This window comes from Schistocerca americana, chromosome 11 (genome assembly GCF_021461395.2).
Source record: "Schistocerca americana isolate TAMUIC-IGC-003095 chromosome 11, iqSchAmer2.1, whole genome shotgun sequence".
NCBI classification, from domain to species: Eukaryota; Metazoa; Arthropoda; class Insecta; order Orthoptera; family Acrididae; genus Schistocerca; species Schistocerca americana.
In genome coordinates, this window is record NC_060129.1 from 190,124,210 (window position 1) to 190,151,057 (window position 26,848).

General features: G+C 41.4%; 1 protein-coding gene across 1 annotated transcript in view; it reads right to left on the reverse strand.

Annotated features, from left to right (window-relative positions):
- Positions 1–12,818: 12,818 nt before the first annotated feature.
- Positions 12,819–26,848, reverse strand: part of LOC124553538 (ankyrin repeat-containing protein DDB_G0279043-like) — a 29,832-nt gene continuing 15,802 nt past the window's right edge. The window contains exons 3-4 of the mRNA XM_047127386.1: positions 20,710–21,057; positions 12,819–12,920 (exon numbers count right to left, since the gene is read on the reverse strand). Of these exons, the coding sequence (XP_046983342.1) occupies positions 12,819–12,920; positions 20,710–21,057 (450 nt within the window). The remainder of the gene's footprint in view (positions 12,921–20,709; positions 21,058–26,848) is intronic.

Here is a 26,848-nt window from a genome sequence, read left to right on the forward strand (position 1 = left end):
GCCACAGTTTGTCGGTGGCCATTTGAGCAGACACAGTTTGTTGGTTGTCATGCCTACATAGAATGCAGCACTGTGCTTGCAGCTTAGCTTGTAAATCACTTGACTAGTTCCACAGTTAGCCCTGCCTTTGATGGTGACGTTTGACCGAATAGGAGTAAGTGGTGGTAGGAGGATGTATGGGACAGGTCTTGCATCTAGGTCATATTACAGGGATATGAGCCATTAGGTAAGGGATTGGGAGCAGGGGTTGTGTAAGGATGGACGAGTATATTGTGAAGGTTCGGTGGACGGCAGAATACTAGTGTAGGAGGGGTGGGGAGGATAGTGGGTAGGACATTTCTCATTTCGGGGTAGAAGAGGTAATTGAAACCCTGGCTGAAAATGTAATTCAGTTGCTACAGTCCCAGATTGTACTGAGTTAAGAGGAGAATGCTCCTCTGTGGCTGGACTGCGGGCTTTTGGGGGTGGTGGGAGACTGGAAAGATAAGGCATTGGAGATCAGTTTTTGTTCGAGGCTGGGAGGATAATTATGATCAGTGAAGGCTTCAGTGAGACACTCGGTATATTTTGAGGGACTGTTAGTCACTGCAGATGCAACGACCACAGGTGGCTAGGCTGTATGGAAGGGACTTCTTGGTATGGAATGGGTGGCAGCTGTCAAAGTGGAGGTATTGCTGGTGGTTAGTAGGTTTGATATGGACGAAGGTACGGACGTAGCCATCTCTGAGGTGGAGGTCAACATCCAGGAAGGTGACTTGTTGGCTTGAGTAGGACCAGGTGAAGCAAATGGGGGAGAAGTTGTTGATGTTCTGGAGGGATGTGGATAAGGTGTACTCACCTTCAACCCAGATAGCAAAGATGTCATCAGTGAATCTGAATCAGGTGAGGGGTTTACGATTCTGAGTTTTTAGGAAGTATTCCTCTAGATGGCCCATGCATAGGTTGGTATAGGATGGTGTCATGTGCGTGCCCATAGCCATACCCCGGATTTGTTTCCTAGGAAAAGGAGAAGTAATTGTGAGTGAGAATATAGTTGGTTATTGCGACTAGGAAGAAGGTTGTTGGTTTGGAATCAGGACATCTGGAAAGGTAGTGTTAGATAGCAGTAAGGCCATGGGTATTAGGAATGTTAGTGTACAGGGAGGTGGCATCAACAGTGGTGAGCAGGGCACCATGTGGTAAAGGGACAGGAACTGTGGAGTCGATCGAGGAAGTGGTTGGTATCTTTTATATAGGAGGATAGGCTCTGGGTGATAGCTTGGAGGTGTTGGTGTAAGAGAGCAGAGAATCTTTTGTTGTGCCTATCGCAACTCAGCATCTCCGCTATATGGTGAGTAGCAACTTTCCTTCTCTAATATTGTCACATTCCATCCTGGTTTTTCCAGTGCATTTAATATGGCATACAGGTAAACATTAGGATGTGCTACAGATCACTCCTGTTACCGCACCCTATATCTTGCATTCATATTTGCAACTAGATTATCAGCCTGTTACCTAATCTAGACCTCGTGCTACACAACAGATCAGTCCGTGCCGCCCACCAGCAGAAATACTTAGAAAATCAAATTTCTTTAAATGTGTTAAACATTTATTAACAGCATATTTTTAAATAGTTACGCATATATACATAGGGTTCAGAACCTTGATATTCACACAGTCGATGAGTCCTTTAAGACCAACACACAAATAAAAAATTTAAATACAGATTAAATTAATTTTCCATTGATTTTTATCCACAATATACCTTTCAAAATTGGGGATGTGTAGGAAGAGTCCTGGACCTGAAAATGATTGACATGTGTTGCAGAAGTCGAATTCACTACCAGCCCTAAAATTTTTGTATTAAGTTTACTGGAAATTTAAAAACAGTTACCAAATCTGATAAAAGGAATCATTAAAAATTTTTTCAAAATATTAAAATTTACAGTACCAGATTAGATTAAGATATTTTCCATATGTGGGCAAAAACTCTGTTTGTGGAAGCTAATTATCTGAAATTGCTGTCGGTCAACTTTGGGGTATCTATTTACTCGAAATTAACATTCAGAATGCCGTAATATCACTTCTATTCCTATTAGATCAATAATGAAACACTTGTGCCACAAACTACTCGTAACCGAGAACATGTCTACCATCAAACAAGACAGGAAGAGCTCTTAACGCTGACTGCCAGCTTTGGCGCGCAGTCCATATCTCTTACTAGTTTAGTCACAGTTTGTGGATTTCCGATCATGTTCGTACACATTAATATATGCATTTGTTAATGAATGGGTGTGAATTTTAACGAGGCAAAATCAAACATCCAGTGGCTCCTCCTAGTATTCATGTTGTGATAAATGACTTTAATTATTAAATATAAATAAACAAAATTGGTGACTTTGGCGCCAAGATGGCGGTACTTCCCGTCGTGTATATTTCCCAGTCTGACGCTTGTTGCTACGGTCCAGTGCCGAGTCCACCACACTACGCGCGACATAAGGTTGCTTCGTCACCTAGCCAGCCAGCGTGGGAAATGTTCTCACTCATGGCCGGCTATGGACCTCAGCATTTCCTAACTATTGTGAATACATCAATAAGGGAGAATAATTTATTAAAACTGGTAAAAATGTCTTCCTCACATAAGAGGCACCTTACAAGTGGTGCAAAGATTGACAGCTTGCTTTACATATGCAGAAAAATTAAAATTGTGCACATCACAGAAAGCAAAAGAACTTGGTACCTTATGGCTATAACAGCAGTGGGTCATTGTTGGAATTGGCCAACTCGACCCAACACACTTCCCTGAGGCACTCCCTAAGTTACTTCACCTGATGACGACTCTCCATCAAGATAACTGGCTGCATCCTCCTTTCCAAAAAATAATCTTTAAAGTAGCAAATCCTACTTCATTCCCATATGATCATTCTTTGATAGTAAGTGTAGATGTGGTAAGGAGTCGGTTTCTTTCTGGAAACTGAGGAATACTGCATCTATCTGACTGCCTCAGTCCATGGTTTTCACTATGATGTGTGAGAAAAAGTGGGAGTTGGGTTTCATGTGACCGATGTTTTCAGAGGCACAGTGGTTACCTTGAAGGCAGTCACTCTTTTTGTATGATTTAGTATCTCCCTATCTATAGCCAGATGCTACATTCTGCACCAGTTATGCAGTAGTCTGTTTCTTTTGGACTTTCTGCAGTGACTGTATTCTATGTAGGTTGCTCCCATCACCATTTGTATCAAAGCTGCTGCCTGGTGCTTCCTTATTTCATATCTCTGTTGCAGACTGTGAAGTTACAGGTGTCCCCGTGGGCATAATGTGGTGTTGGAGGCAAACAGGATTGCGTGTTTACAGTGCACTGAAAATTTAAATTGACACATTCGTCCACTACCTTCTTTGTTGTCTTGCACAAAAAGATTTGCAAGAGAGCCAGTTCGTGCTTATCTCATAGCCTCACAAGATAGTAAACATTGAGGTCTGCACTTTGATGTACAATCCCTAGATTCGTACTATTATAACAGCTCTGTTAAATTTGACAAGTTTCTTGTAGTATTAGCTTCCACTCTTCATCTTGTTAATTATGAAAATACATTTAGCATGTTGAGCAAGTTGACAAACTCTTTTACATTTTACTACTAAAAGAACGTCACGAATAACTTGTCTGCAATCTATAGTAGTATTTTTCATGGTACTTTTGACTTCCAGTAACTGATATGTTAATGGTTGGCCATTATCCATCCCTTGATGTCAATTGTGGTCAATTGGATTTGTTTTGTCCAGTCTGTTCAAGTTTACAGTACAATCACAATATCCCATGACACCATGCTTTGTCTGCTATTTTGCAATGGTGGTAATTCTTGCAGAGCTCCTTACCAGCTGTATATTTACATTTACTGTTACTAAAGTACATGGTGATTATAATTAAACTTTCAAATTGCTGTAGAAGTAACACCACCGGTCAGAATGACATCAAATTGCAACAGAATATTATCAGAGAAGGGGAAATCACATGGCAGAAGAAAAATAAATAGTTACAAAATGCAGCAATAGATAGCGCTGTAAGCATCATAGTTTAATAGTGATTGACTACAAATGACAAATGAATCATACAACAATGCCTAAGGTGTATGTTTGACATTAAACTGTACTAATTGGTGTGTATGGGTGTACAGGTGTGATAGTGTTAGTTACGTAAGCCCATCCACCACGGCAAGGTCATATCACAACATATGGAAAAATTGTTTTTTTATTGTCCAGAGCCCAAAAACCACATAAAAAGCATCAATGAAAATCAAATTGAATTATTAATTTCTGTGTGATTAGTGCATAACATGTTCAGTATGCTGTCCAGTTTTCTGCAACAAGCTGAAATTGAGAAACAACTGATAAGTGTTTCCAGGGTCACATTCAGAATGTTGTGCAATGTGTGCCTTCAATGCAGCTAAGTTTGCAATCGGGACACAGCATCTTTCAGACAGCCTCACAGCCAGAAGTTACACAGATTAAGATCAGGTGATCGGGACAGCCAGACTGTGGGGAAATGGCAGCTAATATTTCCAAAATGGCAGCTTCAGCAGCTGCTTAACTGGATTTGCAATGTGCGGAGGTGTGCTATCTTGCATAAAAATGATTCCATCCATACATCCCATCTGTTGGAGTGCTGGAATGATCTGGTTGCGTCAATTTGAAAAAATACGGTCCTATGGTAATTGATGCCATAAACCTGCAGCACACACTTTTTCTGGATGAAGTGGAACTGGTTGATTTGCGTGTGAATTTTCTGTTGCCCATATTCGAAAATTGTGTGTATTGACATATCCTATCAGATGGAAGTGTGCTCCATCTGTCCACAAAATCTTTCACAAGCAGTCATTGTCCACTTCCGTGTGAGCAAGAAATTCTAAAGCAAAGGTCTCTCTTGCTGGCAGGTGAACAGAAAGCAACTTGAGCACATGGGTAATTTTGAATGGATAGAAAAGGATGGTTTGTGGGACTTTATGCACCATGCTCACAGGTATGTCCAATGTTTGGGCAATTCTCCGTGCACTACACATTTGCACACCACCAGTGGTCTCTTCCTGCATTGCTGTGGCCACTCCTCCTACTGACATCAAATCAATCTGTTTCCTCCCTCTACCATGTTGCACACCAAAAGAACCTGTCTTTTAGAATTTCTGAATCATTTCCTCCAGACCTGCGGCACTCATTGGACCAATGCCTTTCTTCAAACCCTTCACTGTCGGGAACTTCTGCAGAGTGACGTGTGCAGTCACCATCCTTGTAATACAGCTTTAGAGTGCGATCCTGCATTGAGTCGGTCGTGGAGAATGTCGGAGACGGGAAAGGAGGAAAAGCCGTGTACCTGGTGTGTTTATGCCAACTTTAATGGATAGTGTGCATGGCAGGTGTTTTCATTTACTATTGACACATACAGTGCCATCTTTTGGTGAATTTTCACACTATTTTTTTTCTTCTGCCATAAGTTTTCCCCCTTCTCTGATAATATTCTGTTGCAATTTGATGTCATTCTGACCAGTGGTGTTATTTCTGCAGCATTGTGAAAGTTTAACTTCAATTGTAATCACCCTGTAGACTAACAAACTAGGGAGCCTGGGACAATATTTGTAACCTTATATAATTTCAGTACATTCGTGTCCTCCATGTTGAATCTCCAGGTACTCCTTAGCTCTTCGAAAAGTGTTAGCCAAAGTATGAATGCCTGAGCCTCTTCACCAATGTAACCATTGAATTAGGTAGTTGTGTTCATTAATAAAATACCAGAAGAAATTATTACATGCAGTGTTGTGAAATGGGTTGATATTCATTCTGAACAACTGGTTCTGAATCTTAAATTGTTAAATATGTTTCCCATTAGAGCACCTCTAAATCAGACAACCATATTATCAAAGCCAATTAATGCCGCTAATCAGTAATGTGCTTCTCCACGGGCAGAGACCTGACCACATACTCACCTGTTACAATCTCGTGAGTAACACCCTTGCACTGCCAAGTGCTGTTGTACAACACTAATTCAATATCTAAGAATAGGACTACCTGTGCAGAAACAAACCATCAAGGTTATTGCCAGGAAGTGAGCAATCAGCAGAAATTGGTAAGTACGAAGTGTCTTTAGGGAAATTGGTAAGGGAAAATATTCCGGTGCATTCTGTTATTCAAGCCAAGTGAAGGTGCACACTTAAATATCAAGCTGTGTTAAAAGAAGTACTGGAAACTTCCAGAAAGAGAATGTGGTGTTGTGAGCTAACGTCCCAAAGATGTTTGGGCTCACAGGCGGTTCTGCTTCTTAGAAATGTCTTAGCTCGAACTCTCCTAGGGTTTGAACCACACGTGCCACATTACACATTCTAAATTAGACACTTGTGACTCTTTGGTTAAATTGTCTGGCTTACAGCAAGTTTGCAAAATACCATGTTAATATAACTTATAATAACAGTACTAATATTATCGGGAACTAAATTAACGACCCGTAAATGATGTAGGTCATGCAGTTGCTATTTGGTTTGAATAACGCTTGTTCAGAAAGCAAACTAATGGCAAAAGTGGTCATATTTAGAGTTACTGTTACACTAGAGTGCATTTGTATCCATTTAACACAGTTAGATTATTCACAATATCATTGGGAAATACACGTTAGCTACACAAAATGTTATTGCCCGTCTCCGGCCGCATTTCCGGCACGCCAAACGTACTCGCTAGACTGACTAGGGCAGTTCCCTTTCCTGAAGCCATCCATCTGAAAGGCTAAAGCTTATTCTACATTACTTTACATTTTAATATATTTAAATAATCAAAGCTTGACCACTTTCATGTTCTAAATAGTTTATTATTTCATAATAAATATTAAATTCTTTTACATAAAACCAATAAAATTTCCTTCTTAACTTTGAATGTCACGGCCAGTAGCCTTGCACCAATGTGCTTTCTGATGAATAAGGAAAGGTAACTGTTATGCACTTAGCTGTACAACAAATATTTTATTACCTAACGATTCAATAAGGTATCGTGCTGTCATCATTAAGTATGTTTTGTGTGGAGGAAATGATCTGATGCTTAACTAAACATACTGATAATTTAAACTTGCTGTGTCTTTTAAACAAATAAAGCCACAGAGTTGATATTCACATTTGTCATTTTAATGATGATACGCTTCTGTATGAAATGTTGATTGTGAAGACCAACCAAAACGTTCAGATTTTAGCATTCAGGTCTTTGTTACAAAACTTGTTAATTTGACTTTAACAGTAAATCCTAAACTATTATAGATATGATAAATATTCAAGTTTTATTGGGATCACCATGAAATTCTATAGAGGATGGCAGATTAAAATTACTGTGTCTAGATTCCCTGCATTACCACAGACTGTTTTCTTAAATGTCTCCCTTTATGTCTGATCTTAGGTCCACCACATTTATCGCTGCTAAGTCTCCTTGGCCACAGAAGCCTTCTACTGGGTTTCCCTATGACTTAAGTTATCGCCTGTCTCACTAGCACACTACAGCGCTTAGGCCTCAATAGACAATGGACGCCTGTGAGTTTCCCCATCTCGGGGTGAATCTGCATCCTTTGTGGTACGCGGTCCTGGACAACAGAGTTCGTTTCAAAATTCCTGTAGGTGAACTCTTCCAACCATATATTTAAATGAGAGCACAATACTTGTTAACCCACAGTGTGAGACTGTTTTAAAATGGCCCCAAAGTATACCACACTGAAAGGTCAGGTAAAGTGATTGTGTGTGTTTGAAACGTATCAAGGTTCAACCATTAAAGATTGCTACTCGAGAGTTGAAACGACAAAGTGTCGTTCGGAAAGCTCGAGGAATTGGTGAACAAAGTTGAAGGCAGCAATTTAGAAAGTCTTAACTGTGGGAGGAAGACAGTGTGAACAGGAGAAAGGAGGGAAGGAAGAGGAACTGGTAAGTGTTTAAATAATTTGGTGACACTCAATTCGTGGCATCCCAGTGTTTTACTTGCTTTATCTGCAGCACGATACGACAAACCTGTCTCAGACGGGACAGATGCTCCTCAGAGTGTTAATTACTGCCGTCCTGTTGTAGGCTGTCACAAGATGGACAGGCATTCCACCGCAGCAGCAGTGGACTGGTCCACCCCCCAATCCAGAACGTCACTTCCACCACGGCTACTTTGCCGCATACCGCAGTGGCAGCAACCTGCGGAACTGCCTGCCTTTCACCGTCCTCTCTTCGGACCGGAGACGGCAGCATTGCAGCGCCCTGTCTGCTGTATCCTGCCACTACACGGAGGACCGCTTGCTGCCAGTTATTCGGTATGTTGGCGTTGGCACCTGACTCCTGCAGCACTTTGCTGCCCAGATTACATTAGATTAGTTTTTCGTTCCATAGATCCATGCTGATGACATCCTCGTGGATGTGGAACATGTCAATTTTTTTTTAAGCTGAAATAACAATTCTAATAGCATGAATATATACATCATTTGTTTCTATTAAAAAATTCAATGAAGTAGGAGGAGTTGCCTACTAGTAAGTCTTTCAGGCTCCTTTTAAACTGATCTATATTTGTAACTTTTTTTTTTGTTTTTTTTTTTTGTTTTTTTTTTTGCTGGCAAATTATTGAAGATAAGTGTTCCTGAGTAGTGGACCCATTTTTTAACTAAAGTGCTTTTAAGGCCTTGTGCAGATCATTTTTGTTCCTGGTATTGTATGTATGAACTGAGCTGTTTGTTGGAAAAAGAGATATATTATTTAGGACAAATTTCATTAAGGAGTAAATATACTGAAAGGCAGTAGTTAGTATACCCAGTTCTTTGAAAAGGTTTCTACAGGACGTCCGTGAATTTACTCCACAAATAATATGTATTACACACTTTTGGACTCTGAAAACTTTTGTTTGACTTGAAGAATTACCCCAAAATATACCATATGACATGGAATGAAAGTAGGCAAAGTGTGCAAGCTTTTTCATTTTTGTCGCCTATGTCTGCTAACACTCGAATTGCAAATACAGATTAGTTAAGGCGTTTCTGCAGTTCTGTGGTGTGCTCCTCCCAACTGAGTTCATTATCAAGTTGTAATCCCAGAAATTTAAGACTGTCAACCTCTATCTGCTCTTCTTCATACTTTATGCATATGCTGGGTGGAAACCTCTTACAGGTTCTGAATTGCATATAGTGAGTCTTTTTTAAAGTTTAATGTGAGTGAGTTGGCTTTAAACCATTTATTAATATCTATGAAAATATCATTAGCAGATCTTTCTAGAACTACACTCGACATACTATTGATTGCAATACTTGTCATCTGCAAACAAAACTAACTCTGCTTCTGGCGGTGTAACTGACGAGAGATCATTAATGTACACAAGAAAAAGCAATGGCCCTAAGATGGATCCTTGTGGGACACCACATGTAATTTCTTCCCATTCTGATGATGACTTAATTCACTAGTCCCTTGCACTGACGCCCTTTGTTTCCTGTTAGCGAGGTATGACTTGAACCGTTTTCCACCACTGCCTGTGACACCATAGAATTCTAATTTATTTTAAAGGATGTTGTGGTTCACACAATCGAATGCCTTTGACGAATCGCAGAAAATACCTGCTGCTTGTAACTTGTTATTTAATGAATTGAGTATATTTTCACTGTAGGTGTAAATAGCTGTCCCGATATCAGAACCCTTCAGAAATCCAAACTGTGTTCTGGATAATGTTATTTGCAGTGCAGTGCAGTGCAGTGCAGTGCAGCCCTGTTAACACTGGGTGTTAAAGATGGTTCTCCGGGCCAAGATCTCAATGAGTTCGGCCGTATCTCCATTCTCAGTGCGTCTTGAATCTGCTTCTCGATGTCTTGCTCCTTTGCGGTATTATTTTTCACAGAAATGTATTGCCGCATTAGAAAATCACAAAATCCTTAACTACATCAGTTGAATGCTACAAACCCAGTTGATCAGTAAGCAGTGAGTAAGGCTTGATAACTTGTTCCACTATGGGGAAGGAAATTTTGAGGCTACACAGAATTACTTTAGAATTGAAAGTAATGTCAGAGGGTGGTGGTCCACATTACATCTGATGTGAGAAGCACATGTCCTACAAAATCCCCTCTGTAGGGTTACTCTCCCTTATGCAGAAAACTAATTTTTGGCACATGTTTAAGACCCATACTTTATTTTGAATGTGCTGATTTCAAGTTGAACTATGGCCTTTGGCATATATCCTTAAACGGGAGTTTTTCATATGATTCAATGTGATGGAAGGTATTTGAGTAAAACAAATTTTTGTTTAAATACTTGATTTTTATTCACTAAAACCATCTATTAATTCTACATATAAATGTCAACTGTCAAAACTATTAACAATTCTGTTGGTATTGAAATTCTATTTAATATAGCAGCACTACTGGCTCACGTATGAGTTTACACACTGATAAAGTGCAGCGGCATCTGAAACTTTGAGAGGGAACGCAAAAATAACTCTAGTCAAGTGGTTCCGTGTGCATGCTTTCTGCCACGGGGCTCAGTAAGCTGGTGTCAGTCAGTTCAGTGGTATGTTTCTTGTGTTCTGTTGTTTGTTTTCCTATTTCCACCCTTTGGCATTTAATGATGTAATTGACAAGGAGCAAAGAGTTTAGGTGAATTTTTTTTTTGTTACAGAAAACCCCAGCAGAGATGATTGGGATGCTTTGGTAAGCCCTTTTAATGATGGTGCTTTGGGGACATCACATGGCTAAGAGTGGTTTTCTCATTTCAAATCTGGCAACACATCAACTGGAAATATAATACACCTTGGCTGTACTCGGATGTCAAGAAATTCTGAAAACATTGCCACATGAGCAATTGATGGTCATGAGTGGACCATTGACCAAACTTCTGAGGAAAGAAAAGGGTCACGGATCACAGTCCAGCAAATTTTAACTGAGGATTTGCACACGAGATGGGTGTCTGCAAAACTTGTTCCTCGCTCTCACTGCTGAATGAAGAGAAAACAGCTTCAATGTTTGCCACAGCTTGAAAAGTGAAGTGCAAAACTACAAAAATTTTTCTAAAATAAATGTGATTGGGAATGAGTGGTAGTGCTACAGGTGTGATCTGGAGTCAAGGAGTCAAAGCATTTGTGGAGCCAGTGGAAAACTCGAATATCACCACGATCCGAGAAAGCATGTAAAGTCAATCTGATGTGAAAACAATGTTGATCTGTGTTTTTGATATCAGTGAAATTGTCCACAGAGAGTTCATTCCCCCTGCACAAACAGTGAACCAACATTTTTATCTGTAAGTGTTAGGTCAATTACAAGAGAGTATGCGACCTAATCGGCCAGAACTCTGGAGAAATGGGAACTGGTTGCTCGACCACAACAATGCTCCAGCCCACATAGCTCTGGTGGTCCAACAGTCTGTGGCGAACAACAGTGATTGTGCCTCATCCACCCTACTCACCCATCAGGCTCTCTCTGATGGTTTTCTGTTTCCTCGGATGAAGCAAACTGTGAAAGGAAAGCAAGTCATTCGTTTGAATGAGATCAAAAAACAGGGTAGCAGCTTCGAACAGTATCCTGCCACACGAGCTCCGGAACTGTTTTCAGCAGTAGCAAAAGCATTAGGCCAAGTGCATCGTTGCACATGGATGATACTTTGAAGGGGACTAAAGTACTGTAAATGTAGGGTTCAATAAAAATGCAGAGTAAAAATTCCAGTTATTGAGCCCCCTCGTAAACTCTCAATTCCTGATAGAGAGCAGGCGAGTAACTCCCAGAAACTCGCATAAAACAAGAGATTGTCGATCCTGAGATGGGCAGTAGCATGTAACTCCACAAGTGACCCAATTTGCCAGTGTTGCTTAGAATGCTCATTGTATTTGTAACTGTGGTGTGCCGTGCTGTACTCTGCTGAGGTGCAGACCATCTCGAAGCTGACGTGGACAGCACTCAGTCAAAACTTCAAGGTACTGCAGTCTACACAGACTCAAACTGAAGGGCCCGATGTGGATTCCACACTGACAAGACTCTGCGACAGTGCGTGCTCCACCACAGCCTCACACAGCCCCCCCGACATGGCCTCCGACGTCACCGAATGGCTAGTCCTCGAAATTTTGGCTGCCACTTGTGCGAGAAGTGCAGGCCATGTGGGAAGTGCTTTCCTTCTCCTGTAAAGCCAAGACAACGGAATCATTTTCTGCCAAGTTCCAGGACGTAGATATTCGGGGAAATGAACTCACTGATACGGCAGCTGAGGCGGCTTTCTCCCCTCCACTTCCTGCTCACTGTAAAGTCCCCCATGTAGGCTGTCCCCTCATTTGTGACCAGGAAGCCCACGTGTTGATGGACCACGCAGTTGCTGAAAGTGAGGAATAATGAAGAACGTTCTGTAAAACATTGTGTGACTGTGGTTTACCTCCTTCCACCTCAGATTTCTGAAGGAGTAGCCCTTAAAGGGTGCAGTGTTACATGGCTTTATGCTTAATTACAGACTTACTATTTTATGAGTTAATTTGTTTTCACCACGTAACGCACGCTGTTTACGTCCTTCTTCGTTGCTGAGCGATGTATCACTTTTCGTTCTGACACTGCAATTCTTTCTTTCCTGTATCTTTACTACTTTTTATCTATATAAATGATGAACTATTGGTTTTGCCGTTTAACAACTTTTTAATAACCGTGGAAGTATTACAGGCATCAGGTCCCACCTAATGTGTCACCCACCTATACGTTCTGCGTGAACCTTTCAAGACTCGATTTATCTGTTTACAAAGAGAAAGGAGGATATCTATTCCTTTATCGTCCAACGACGACCTAGGCAGCTCGACACCCTCGCGGCCCATGCCTTTCCGTGGCTCGCGGTAGTTTGCAGCATTCGTTATATTCCTTGCCCACTTGCTGCTACGTCGAACTTTCGTGGTGATTGTCGGGTAACGTCTTCCACTTTATCTGCAACATAAACTTTCTTCCCACCGTATTTCTGAAAACCCAAAAACAAACTTAAAGAACATAATAATAAAAACTGTTCTTCCAATTATTCGTATAAGTCTTCGTCGATTTAATGAGGGGTGGGACAGGCCTAAGCCTTGTGACACCACAACGGCTTGGAATAGAACATTGCCCATTGACGTGTTGCTTCCTCGTAAGATGCAAGGGAGCCTCTGGTGTGGCACAGATGTGGGACACGGGTATCAATATGAAATATTTTAATGGAGTGTGTTTTATATGACAGTTATTGTTCAGTTGTGTGCTGGAGAAAATTGTGCGTGAATGGAACAAGATATGCCCGCCACCTGTTAAGATTGGAAGAAAGATTCAACTTAACTGCCTTGCATCTGCAGATGATTTGGTGCTGTTAGAAAACAATATTGATGAAGCAAAGGTTCAGATAGAACAACTGGAACGATTAGGGGCAAAGGTTGGATTGCAAATTTCGTTTGAGAAAACAGAAATGATGCCCAGCTTCCCAGTTGGCACATCCCATATCATACTACATAATGATCAAAAAATTAAGGTAGTAAAAAAGTTTAAATATATTGATGAGATTATTACCTGGAATGTTAATGAAAGAGCATCAATAGACAGTAGAACATTAAAACTTCAGTGAGTACAGAGAACCGCTTGGCCAACCTACAAAAAACGATGTCTCTCTATAAATGATAAATTTCGACATTACGTCTCCGTCATAAAACTGGAACCAACATATGCAAGTGAAACACTATTCAGACTAAATACTCGAGCAACAACTGACAAATTGCAGAAAGTTGATAGAAGAATACTCTGAACAATTATCAATAAGAAACACCAAGGTAATGGGCAATGGAGACTTTCGTCCAATTCAGTAGTTTATATGGAAAGTGAATCCATTATTGATACAATGCGGGAAAGGAGGATTGCAATTTTTGGCCACATCTCGCCTACCAAATACTAGAATCCTGAAGCAACTTTTTGACTACTTCTGGAACAGTAAAACCAAAAACATTTGGTTTAAAGAAGTACAAAGTGATCTAGATGAACTGAACATCACCACACACCAAATTCAACACAGAGAAGGGAAACTGCTTCTGAAGAACAAATACTCATGGCTGACATTCAAACCATCAGAACGGAAGAAGTATGTCATATCTGCAGAAGAATGAGCAGCCAGGTCACAGTGAACGAAGTTTTGGGAAATGACAAAATTGCTGACTGCTAAGACCTAAACTTAATCATTGTAAGCTCTGTTGTGTTATGTTTTATTTTAGTGCTCCAATGTGGGTGTAAACTACTGTAACTGGGTAACCTCTTTTGATGCTAGTCAGTTGTCAGGATGAGCATTACTGCAAAGGGCATTTGATTCTAAAGCATTGTCAGGGTCAAAAACACTAAATTACTTTTTCTCTCTTAACGTGTGGGCAGGGTGGGCTCTTCCTTGGCTCGTGTATGAGGTGGAATGAAACAGCGTTTTTACATAAGATGACTTTCATTGAAAGATTCGTACAATGGATTCCTTACTGGATTTTTTCTGGCTGGGAGAGCGGCAGCTGTGTCGTTTGCGAAGCCTTCTGCTTGCGTTAGCGGCGGTGTCGTCTGATTACGCCTGGTGGTGTGTGTCTCGTGTCGCTGTTTCGCCCAGTTGACTGGAGACGCGCATCATGAGGTGGCCCGTTTAATTATTGACAACAAAGTCGTGAATCGGATGGTGATACCTTGGATGTGGCGTCCCAGTGTTTCTCTTCTCTAAGCGGCCGTGTGTGTCGTGCGTCGGCCGGCGGAGCGGCGCAACGGGGGAAGGCCAGTGTCCCGGACTCGAACAACAGACTCCAACTTGCCAGTCTTCGGCTGTCAGATCTGCATCACCAGCTCACAGGTGACTGCTGATGTGAGGCAGTCTCCTTCCCATCCTCAAGAATCACCTGGGTACGTAAAAATCAGACTTCAAATACCTACTAACTTCTGTCTTCTGGCAGTAATGCTGCTGCTCGCTATTCCATTACAGCGGCGGACTCGGTGCTTCTGTGTACGATGTAGTCTCTTCCTGCATGACAGTCTTCAGCACAGACTGAACTGTACTAAAGGTGAAAAACTACTCTCGGGCCGACGGCGTTGCGTGTATTTATTTACTTCAGTTCACTGGAGGTGAAAGACTCCACGGTCATTGCCTCTTCTGTCATGTTGAAAAGCTTCTCGAAGAATCTTCTTAACGTCAGTCATCGGCTCTTGGAATGTAGGCGAGGGCCTTTGATCACGTGGGACAATTGAGAAACACGTGAGCCGGTCGGGCGATGCCCTGACGGCTGAATCGACAGCGCCCGCTTATGTGGGGGGGGGGGGCGACTGCTTCTCCCGACGTGCTGACTTGCCAGCGCCGGCCGTTGCCACTGCTGCTCCGCCTGCTGTTTGCCAGTGTGTAATTCTTCTAAACTAAACTAAGTTTTTCATTTATTTCCTAATTTCTACTTCACTTCACATTGATTTCACCAATTTATTTACCTATCTTAAGTACAATTCAACACTATATAAATAAATAAATAAGATCTGGATCTCCCACTGGACATGACCTCTATTATAACTGATAAGGAGGCGGTGGTGGTCGTGTTTTAAGATTTGTTTTTTGTCTGGTGTCGGGAATTTTTCCACAAATATTGGATGTGAGATTTTAATGTCACAGGCGGGCTTGGTCACTCAATATTTATAATTGTCATCCAGCCACAGCCATCTGTCCCCTTTTTACTGTGTCTTTACTGGTATTTTAGCCACTGTTCCCTCTAGTTGTCATCCAGTGCCTTGTCGGGGCTTTGTTACTGGCCTTTCTGAAACTCATCTTGTCATGATTACCTTTCAGTTCTTGTGGAGCTAAGCAACTTGTTCTTCCATTTTATTGGGTTTTCATCACAGTCATCAGTACATAATTAATCTAAGGGCCCTGATAACCTTGTTGTTCAGTGCCCTAAGTCATCTCCTCCTTCCCACCAAATTGTGTCGGTCACCAGTTGCCAAATTAGAAAACACTGCCTCCCAATAGTAAGTTTCCCCTCGCCCATCTCCAAACCAGAGACTCTCATAAAAAAATACATCACTTTCTGATGTTAGTCACAAAATAAAATATGCCCCTACTATTAAAAATGCTCAGTTCAACTGTGTGTGCGACGTCACACTCTAGTACGCCAATCACGTTTTCCCACCTATATCGCTGGCCTCACATCAGTGAGCCTTACAAATTTGAATAATTTAGTAACACTTATTTCACGGTATGCCAGGATTTAATCTGCTTCATCTGCAGCATCGTATGACAGACCTGAGTTACACGGGACGAAATCGCCCTCAGTGTGTTAGTGACCACTGTCACGCAAGCTGGACATAAGCATTAGGCTACCCACACTCACAAAGGTTAACAGCTTGCAGCCCCTCCCCCCCCCCCCCCTCCCCTGCCCCACCTGTATTCTGTGATAGAGTGGGTCCCCAATTCTGTTAACCAAACAGAAAAACAGTGCACATGTAAGCTGTACCTAATGCCCATGACAGTCAGATTAAAAATTCGTCTCTCTACAAAGGACGACGATGGTTTGTGTATTTTGTCTCATTGTATTCGATGAGCTCTCTCTCTACATGTACAAGGGGGACCCAAAAGAAACATGACTCTGAGGGTGCTGCCACTCACAAACATAGTGCAGGGTTCTCACGCTAGATGGTGTTAGTAGAGACCTTCGTGAAACAGCTGTGCAGACGGCTTCAGTGTAGAGCTGAATGTGCAAGTGTGCTATTGTGTTTCTCTGTTGGCGGGTTACCTCTGCGAAGTCATTATGGCAACTTCAAGAGAACTGTGTGTGTGTGTGTGTGTGTGTGTGTGTGTGTGTGTGTGTGTGTGTGTACTTCTGTTTCCTGCTTAAAAAAACTGCAACAGACACACTGTGCTGTGATGACAGCACCACACACTCTGCCATCCTCCAGTGTAAAACCCTGGACTCTGGTCTTCACAAGCCTCCTTAAGGAGAGGGGGCTTACACGTCTCTGCAGGTGCCTGTGGCTTTGCCGCATTTCTCTTCCCGTCTGGGACCTCGTCCGTGTACTCGCAACTGACGAAGTGCTCCACAGTGGCTGCCTCGACAACTGGTACGTGCAAACAACCACTGGCAGCTTCTGCGATGTGGTACAGCAGCCTAGCTGCGAACACAGGGCTTCTGGCTGCCAGTATTACTCTGTGCGCCTCCGTCTTGCCATCTCTGGTAGCCGTTTGAAGCACAGAGCATTAGACTACTGAATTTCTGGTGGAAATTGATTAAATTGAATACACACTGAAGAAATGAAAATGACAATTTATTGCTTTTTATACATTTGAATGAATGTTGAAGGGTGTCTTCATTTGAAGCCACTGTGGTAAGTCTTAGCGACACTCACAATATGTGAAAAACATGAAAGATACCCTGGATATGAATGAATCAAATCTTCTCGGGTGACAAGCATAAGCAAACATCACCTTTTAAAACTCCATCGGGATCAATGAAGGTGTTTTTCATACCACAGTTGGCATAACATTTTAGAATCCCGTGCTGTAGCATGTGTTTTGCTTCTGACTTTCTCTTTCCTGTGGGCACCTGTGGTTTGAATATCTCACGGTGTGGTGTATTATGTGATGAACATGGTAAGCCTTTCACATATCTAGTATGTGCTAAACCAGCTACAACATTCCTTCTAAATTTTTAGACTTGCAAACTCCTACCAGTGTACGTCACAACTGATACATCAACAAAATACCAAGAGAATATTACCAAGGACCTTCCTGCTTTTCTTTCAGTTGTATAACATCCTTTGTTCACATGATATGACCTTGCAGCAATTTGCTTTTTGCTACTATCAGCCTCCTTTCTGTTCACAACTGAAACATCATCTGGAGGATTTTATAAGAAATTGTCCTTCCATTTTTCTAGAGGGTATTCCATCATCCCTCACTGACCATTCAGAGTCCACTCTACTGAGTTCTTTGTCATGCTTCATTTGTTCCAGACCTTTGAGGTCACAACTGCATGTCCCATGTTGTTTCAGTTTTTCCACAAAGGACACCCTTGTGAAGCAGTTATCAAAAACATTGTTTCCATTCCAGACATTCCCACAAATAAAATAAAACTATTTCTCCTAAATGAACCTCAGCTGTACCTATGTTCCTAGTGTACACTGGACTCGCATGCAGGAGGATGACTGTTCAATCCTGTGTCCGGCCATCCTGATTCTGGTTTTCTGTGATTTCTCGAAATGGCTCCAGGCAAATAGCCAGATGGTCCCTTTTGAAAGGGCACAGCTGACTTCGTTCCCTAATCTGATGAGATCGATGACCTCGCTATCTGGTCTCCTCCCTCGGAACAACCCAACCCTAGTGTAAACTTCAAAATCACAAACAAACACTAATTTATTAGCCCAAAGCCATACCATGTATCCTCATCTGATGAGTTTCTTGGGCATTTATTATTTATTATTAATCCTATCTTTTAATGTCACCAAGCATTCATCAACTGGCTGACTTTAGGTGGGGCATAACTCTCTTCGAAAGCTTTAATCAATGTCTATCATAGGTCTGATATTGCAAAGCTTATTGTAATTTGGAGACTCTGTTTTTGGTGTCACGTTGTTATTATTCAAATGTGTGTGTGTGGTGGTAACCCTCCAAACCTATTTATGGACATGAGTGAACTTGCACAATTGTCCCTCAACTGTTTACAGCAAGAGCAACTTCCATGGTAACTATGAGGTTATTTTATACCCACAAGAATTCATTTTGTTAGAAAAAACGAACCATTTAAACCAGTAACCAAAGACAAAATGTTTGTTTTTTTGAGAGGCATTAAAGTTAGTGTGAAATGCTATGTAACCAATCAAATTGTCACAGAAAAAATTGAAATCGTCTGGTGCCATGTTGTTACCTTCATCTTTCAATTTGCCTTTTATACCAACATACTCATTTTAGTCATGAGACTTTGTACTTCCACAACAAATTTTACTCCATGTATTAGTGGCAAGAGAAGATAAAGGCAAACCATCATCACTGCATCAACACTTTCACCCTCAAATGATTAGGCCTTGCATGATTTTATGTGGTGTCTTCCAGTGTCACTTTCTTCTGCAGTGATGTCTAGAACAAGATCAGGATTAGTATCAAGGTCACTTTGATCACTTCTAATTTAGGTTCAGACATAACTTCATCCAAAAGGTCTAATATTCCTTTTACATGTGATGATTTCCTATTTATTGTGTTCTGGGGAAGAAAAGATACAGGTTAGATTTGGACACGTCTGGTGAATCACAGTAGCCCCATACGAAGCCACTATTTTTATTATTGTGAAATCTGTTCACTACTTTGCAGCAACACTATAACAAAAATGAATGACATCCTGCTTTAGCAGTCATTTTGCAGTGGTGGTACTTTTTGCAGAGTTCCTTGTAACCTGTCTATTTACATTTACTGTTACAAAAGTAAATTAACAAACTAGGCAGCCTGGGACATCATCGGTAACTTACATAATTTCAGGACATCCATTTCCTGTATTTTGCGTCTGCAGGCACTCCTTATCTCATCAAAAAGTATGGATACCTATAATCTCTTCACTACTGTAACCACTGAATTAAGTACTCACAGTATTCACTGATAATCTTATCAGATGACATGGTTTCAGCTGTGTTGTCAAATGGGTTGACATTAATTCTCAGCAAGTGGTCCTGACAGCCATGCAAGTACATTTTTTGATCAATATGAAACCTGACTAAATGAGATTCTAAACTGAAATCTATTTAAAGTAGTCACCCTTCACATCAAACACAGTATGTGAGGTGAGTTTTTTCTCTTTTTAAGCAATCTAAAACCAATAATCTTTCCAATTATTTTGTTCCATGTTGCACAATGTGGAACTTCATTTACCATTGCTAAAATTCTTAGTGTTGGAAACGAAGTTTTTGCTTTCACCAAGAACATCTGTGGCTGCCTTATCTGCAACGCTGATACTCGTGAATGCCTTCTCACAGACTTACTAAATGAGATATCTCCTTACACAGAGCCAGTTAACATAGGTAAGTTATCTGCGCTTCTTCACTTGCGGTAACCCAATGACGTACTCAGGAGTTGCAGTCTCATAAGTAACCCCCCCCTTGCCCTCCCATATGCTGGCAGCAATTCGGCAGCTAAGAACAGGGGTGCCTGTGCTGACAGGAATGAAAATGCACACACAAATTTCAGACTGTGTTTAAGAAATGCTGAACACTACTGCAGAAGAGAATCTGAGAAAGACTTTGGAAAATGACTTCAAAGTATACCACACTGGAAGGTCATCGAAAATGTTCACGTGTATTTGGAACATGGTGAGGTTCAACTACTACATCGTGAGGTTCAAATACTACAAATGCTACTCTGGAGCAGTGTCAATAAGAGCTCTGCAATCCTGTGCCTGTCAAACATGTGACCTACTGCCAGCAAACTAAGTGTAAAAAAATTCTGTTTAGAAAGCTCAAGGATGTTGAAGGTAGCAGTTCAGGAAGTTTCACATGTGGAAGTGTGACCAGTACAGGGAGAAGTAAGAAGGGGAAGGAGGTAAATATTTCAATAATTCAATTACATGTATTTCACAGTATACTATGTTTTTACTTGCTTTGTCTGCAAATGGTAGTACAGCCCCGTGATACTCGGGACAAATCCTGCTCAGTATATCTAGGACTGCCCTCCTGTTGCATGCCAGGACTAGCTCCAGAGGCATCTTACCGTAGCCGGCAGCAGACCGGTCTGTCCCCAACCACAACAGCAGGTTTACGACAGCTGCTTCACCACATGTGGCGGCAATCTGCAAAGCAGTCTGCCCACAGCCGTCCCACGCGTCTTTGTCCGCACCGTGAAACAGCAGGACCATCACGACACCCTGTCTGCCGTATGCTGCTGCTACGTGGAGGGTAGTCTGCTGCCAGTCACCCCACACAGTGACATTGGCACCTGACTCCAGCAGCCAGTTTACAGCTGAGGTGTCGCCACACTTTGCCTTTCTGTGAATTGCAGTGTAGCCATTTTCACACCGGCTGTTGATGTCCATTCCATGTTGCAGGATCTCGAACAGTTCAGCCAAGTTTCCATACTTGGCAGCTTCATGTGTCCCCCCTTTGTGACACTGGCAAGCATAGAGATGATTTCTCACAGAAATTTGTCACAGTAGATGATGGCAAAATCATTAACCAAACCAACTGAATGCTAGAAAGCCACACAATCGGTGAGAAATCTGGACTAAGATTTGAAAGTTTGCTCCAGCATGGGGAAGGAGATTGTGAGGTCACACAGAATTACTTGACATTTTTTGAACTCTAAGAAACTTCATTGGGTGGTATACCGCATTAGAACTGGCACAGGAAGCGTAAACCCAACAGATCACCGATTTCGTTGAACTTTTTGCACCAATTTAGTACATATAAATGTGAGAAACTCCTGTGGTACAAAAGTGCTGCTCAACCTTTTTTGAGAAATTGGCACTCTAAATTTCACCAGTCTGTCTGGTACCATAAAACAAAGCCAGCCGTCTGACATGCACTTTATGCTACCAGTTACGGCAGCGTGTCCTCGAACTGCTTGTCGGTCTAGTCCTTCATGCTACCCATCCACTGCACATTTATTGTTATTACAAATGTTTAAATGTTTAAACCTAAATAACAAAATTGGAAATAATAATAATTATAATATAATATAAATAGAACTATAGAAACATAGAAATACACACGTGGGAGGTACTAAAAAGATATGAGGAGTTGTGACAAATTTACCATTTCTCTCTCAATGCACTTCAGCATATCACACGCAAGTTGTACCTGACTACATGTTGTTGTTGTTGTTGTTGTTGTTGTTGTGGTGGTGGTGGTGGTGGTGGTGGTGGTGGTGGTGGTGGTCTTCAGACCCAAGACTGGTTTGATGCAGCTCTCCATGCTACTCTCTCCTGTGCAAGCTTCATCATCTCCCAGTACCTACTGCAGCCTACATCCTTCTGAATCTGTTCAGTGTATTCATCTCTTGGTCTCCCTCTACGATTTTTACCCTCCACGTTGCCCTCCGATGCAAAATTCGTCATCCCTTGATGCCTCAGAACATGTTCTACCTGCTGGTCCCTTCTTCTAGTCAAGTACTCCCACAAACTCTTCTCCCCAATCCTATTCAATACCTCCTCATTAGTTATGTGATCTACCCATCTAATATTCAGCATTCTTCTGTAGTACCACATTTCGAAAGCTTCTATTCTCTTCTTCTCCAAACTATTTCTCGTCCACGTTTCACTTCCATACAAATATTTTCAGAAACTACTTCCTGACACTTACATCAATGCTTGATGTTAACATATTTCTCTTCAGAAACGCTTTTCTTGCCATTTCCAGTCTACATTTTATATCCTCCCTACTTCGACCACTATCAGTTATTTTAGTTCCCAAATAACGAAACTCATCTGTTAGTTTACCTGTCTCTTTTCCTAATGTAATTCCCTCGGCATCACCTGACTTAATTCAACTACATTCCATTATCCATGTTTTGCTTTTGTTGATGTTCATCTTATATCCTCCTTTCAAGACACTGTCCATTGCATTCAACTGCTCTTCCAAGTCCTTTGCTGTCTCTGACAGAATTACAATGTCATCAGTGAACCTCAAAGTTTTTATTTCTTTTCCATGGATTTTAATACCTACACTGAATTTTTCTTTTGTTTCCTTTGCTGGTTGCTCAATATACTGATTGAATAACACCTGGGGTACGCTACAACCCTGTCTCACTCCCTTCCCAACCACTGCTTCCCTTTCATGCCTCTTGACTCTTACAACTGTCATCTGGTTTCTGTACAAATTGTAAGTAGCCTTTCGCTCCCTGTATTTTACCCCTGCCACCCTCAGAATTTAAAAGAGTCGACATTGTCAAAAGCTTTCTCTAAGTCTACAAATGCTAGAAACGTAGGTATGCCTTTCCTTAATTTTTCTTCTAAGTCGTAGGGTCAGCATTGCCTCACATGTTCCAACATTTCTACGGAATCCAAACTGATCTTCTTCGAGGTCATCTTCTACCAGTTTCTCCATTCGTCTGTAAGGAATTCGCGTTAGTATTTTGCAGCCATGACTTATTAAACTGATAGTTCGGTAATTTACACATCTGTCAACACCTTCTTTCTTTGAGATTGGAATTACTATATTCTTCTTAAAGTCTGAGGGTATTTTGTCGGTCTCATACATCTTGCTCACCAGATGGTAGAGTTTTGTCAGGACTGGCTCTCCCAAGGCCGTCAGTAGTTCAATGGAATGTTGTCTACTCCCGGGGCCTTGTTTCAACTCAGGTCTTTGTTCTCTGTCAAACTCTTTGCCTGACTACATAATTTATACATAAATATTCATTCCATCATGATCTCTTAGGTCAACTATACACCTCTCAAAGTATACCACAATGATTATTGGTATAATATTTTTCCCTTTTTAAACAAATATTTGTCACACGCAACATTTGTGAAAGCTCAGAAGAAAGCAACGACTGCCACCTTCTCTAACTGTGCTAATACTGCTGCCCGATGACTAGCATCCTCCTGTGATATTTGAATGGTTGTGGAACTTTCAAACTGTTTCTTCACAATGGTTTGGGAACACATTGTGTGAGAGCAGCTTTTGAGGGATTTAAATAAGAAGCACAGCAAAAAGCAAGCAAAAGATGTCTAGGAAGACCTATTTTGGGCGTTCATCCAGAATATGCACTCTTCCCTGAGCAACACATAGCAAGTAACTGATTCGATTTATTTCATCTCATAACATACAATATTCAGATCATGTGATTAGTTGCACTGTTGAAGTTATCACCTCATCATTCATAAACTCCTCCACTGAATAACATCTTTCCACTAAGAGTTCGTGTAAATTTTTCTGTAGATGACCAATTTCCATGCTCAGTATATCACAGATCTTTAATTTATTGTATATTTTCATGCTCTTGTGTTGAGGAGTCATAGAATTTAGCTTTAATAGGTGTGGGTGGGAGCATAAAATGTTGTTATTGCCTAGTTGTGTAAATGTTTGAAGTGAAAGTCTTTGAAAAGTTCAGGTTTAATGTGCAGGAAAATTAGAAGTTCAAGAATGTATAGTGATGGTACAGATAATATATTTTGCTTTTTAAATAATAGGCGACAAGAGGTTCTCGGATGTGCAGCACACTCTTTCCTAATGATTTTTCTTTGAAGTTTTAATATCCTTACCATGTAAATTGAATTACCCCAAAAAATTATGCCACATCTGATGACATTCGAAGCAACTATAGTACAAAATTTTTCGTCTGTCCGTGTCTCTTACATCATGTAACTTTCCAATTGCAAAAGAAAGGCTATTTGGTTTGTTAACTAAATATTCTGAGTGTGGCTGCCAGCTCAAGTTTTTGTCTGAAGAATTTCACTGTGCTTGCTGGTTCTGTCTTCTCATTTTTATGTAGGACATAGATCTCACTTAGCTTACTTTTTGTTTAGAACTGTGAGTTGTGTTTTTGTAATATTTAGTTTCAGACCATTTAATTGCAGAGCTTTTTTTTTTTAATCAGCACTAAAGTATCATCTGCAGATAGGACTGACTTTGCATTGATGTCCAAGGGTAAATGACTTTACATAAAACAGGGAGAGAATTGGTCCCAAAACAGAGCCCTGGGGGACACCTAGTGGTAGTTTCTCATTTTGATGAGTAATTTGCAGAGTTAGATGTTGTGAAAACTCTTTGCTTCCTGTTTGTCAAATAAGAGGTCTCCTGCTGATCCTATATCTCTTTAATTTATAGAGAAGTATGGAGTAATTCAGTGAGTCTGTTTGTATGTAGCATGGTGGATGGGATTGAGTTATTCTGAGGCATGTAAGAATTTTTCATATTGAAGTAGCTAGCCCTCTTAACTGCCAGCACAGCATACTGCATTTGTACACAAGGTTTTCTATGACCAATTTTACATCATTTTAAATCACTAAATTCAGTTAAAACATTAAAATGGGAAACAGTGCACATGCAATATATACTTAGTGCCCACAGCAATCAGATTAAGAATATCACTCTCTCTACAAGAAAGAAATAAAAAACTCAGCACAATTGTGCTGTGTTACCAGTCTAGTCTAAGTTTATATCCCAAATGGGCATTAAATTATGACAAAAGCTGACCGTAGTCCGCAACATTGCATTCAAAAATACAACAAAAGGATATCAATGATTCATTATATCTTCAAAGCACAAAAATGCTCGTGGAGTGTTTCCTTACAGAATATGCATATCGAAAGTCGTGATTGTGAATTGTGTTAGGTTTACACTAGCAAAATATGGATGGAAGGAGGCTTACTAGTTGTCTCAAATCATTCCTTTGGAAAGTGTTTTGAGAGAAAGCTCAGTACTTTGTAGGTGCTACTTATAAAGACAGAGGAAAGTAAAATCTTATTAACCTCATTTTTGCTTCGACCAACTGCGAGATTTCTGCCATTAGCTGTGGATGGCAGCTGGCCACTCCCTCTCTCCAGCCCTCCACTTTCCAGGCCTCCGGAGGATCCTGGGAGATCACCTCGAGGCCAGCACCGCACGCTCTGCCACATTTTCTACGGTCAAATTCTGGACCGACTGGTCCTCAAGAGCATCCTTCAGTAGAGGGAGGTCATATTTGTTGGCAGCTACCAGTAACTGTGCCATCTTGCGGATGGTAGCACTGTTGCAGCACCTTCTCAGCTGTATCCTGCTGCCACGGGGAGGGCTATCCGTTGTCAGTCGTTCCTTACACTGGCATCGGCACCCGACTCCAGCAGGTAGTTGACGGCCACGATGCACGCTGTCACCAGCCTTCACCCCGCCATCCCCTCCCCCCCCCCCCCCCCCCCCCCCCGCACAATGCGTTGTAGCCATTATCACACTGGCTGTCGACGTGTATTCCCTGTGCCAGGATCTTCACCAGTTCAGCCATGTTTCCGTTCTCTGCAGATTCCTGCATTCGGTTCTCCACGGAGTGTTCTTTTGTGGCGCTGTGGTCTACATCTACATCTACATTTATATTCTGCAAGCCACCCAACAGTGTGTGGTGGAGGGCACTTTACGTGCCACTGTCATTACCTCCCTTTTATGTTCCAGACGCATATGGTTCGCGGGATGAACGACTATCTGAAAGCCTCCGTGCGCGCTCGAATCTCTCTAATTTTACATTCGTGATCTCCTCGGGAGGTATAAGTAGGGGGAAGCAATATATTCGATACCTCATCCAGAAACGCACCCTCTCGAAACCTGGCGAGCAAGCTACACCGCAATGCAGAACGCCTCTCTCGCAGAGTCTGCCACTCGAGTTTGCTAAACATCTCTGTAACGCTATCACGCTTACCAAATAACCCTGTGACGAAACGCGCTGCTCTTCTTTGAATCTTCTCTATCTCCTCCGTCAACCCGATCTGGTACGGATCCCACACTGATGAGAAATACTCAAGTGTAGGTCGAACGAGTGTTTTGTAAGCCACCTCCTTTGTTGATGGACTACATTTTCTAAGGACTCTCCCAATGAATCTCAACCTGGCACCCGCCTTACCAATAATCAATTTTATATGATCATTCCACTTCAAATCGTTCCGCACGCATACTCCCAGATATTTTACAGAAATAACTGCTACCAGTGTTTGTTCCGCTATCATATAATCATACAATAAAGGATCCTTCTTTCTATGTATTCGCAATACATTACATTTGTCTAAATTAAGGGTCAGTTGCCACTCCCTGCACCAAGTGCCTATCCGCTGCAGATCTTCCTGCATTTCGCTACAATTTTCTAATGCCGCAACTTTGCTGTATACTACAGCATCATCCGCGAAAAGCCGCATGGAACTTCAGACACTATCTACTAGGTCATTTATATATATTGTGAAAAGCAATGGTCCCATAACACTCACCTGCGGCACGCCAGAG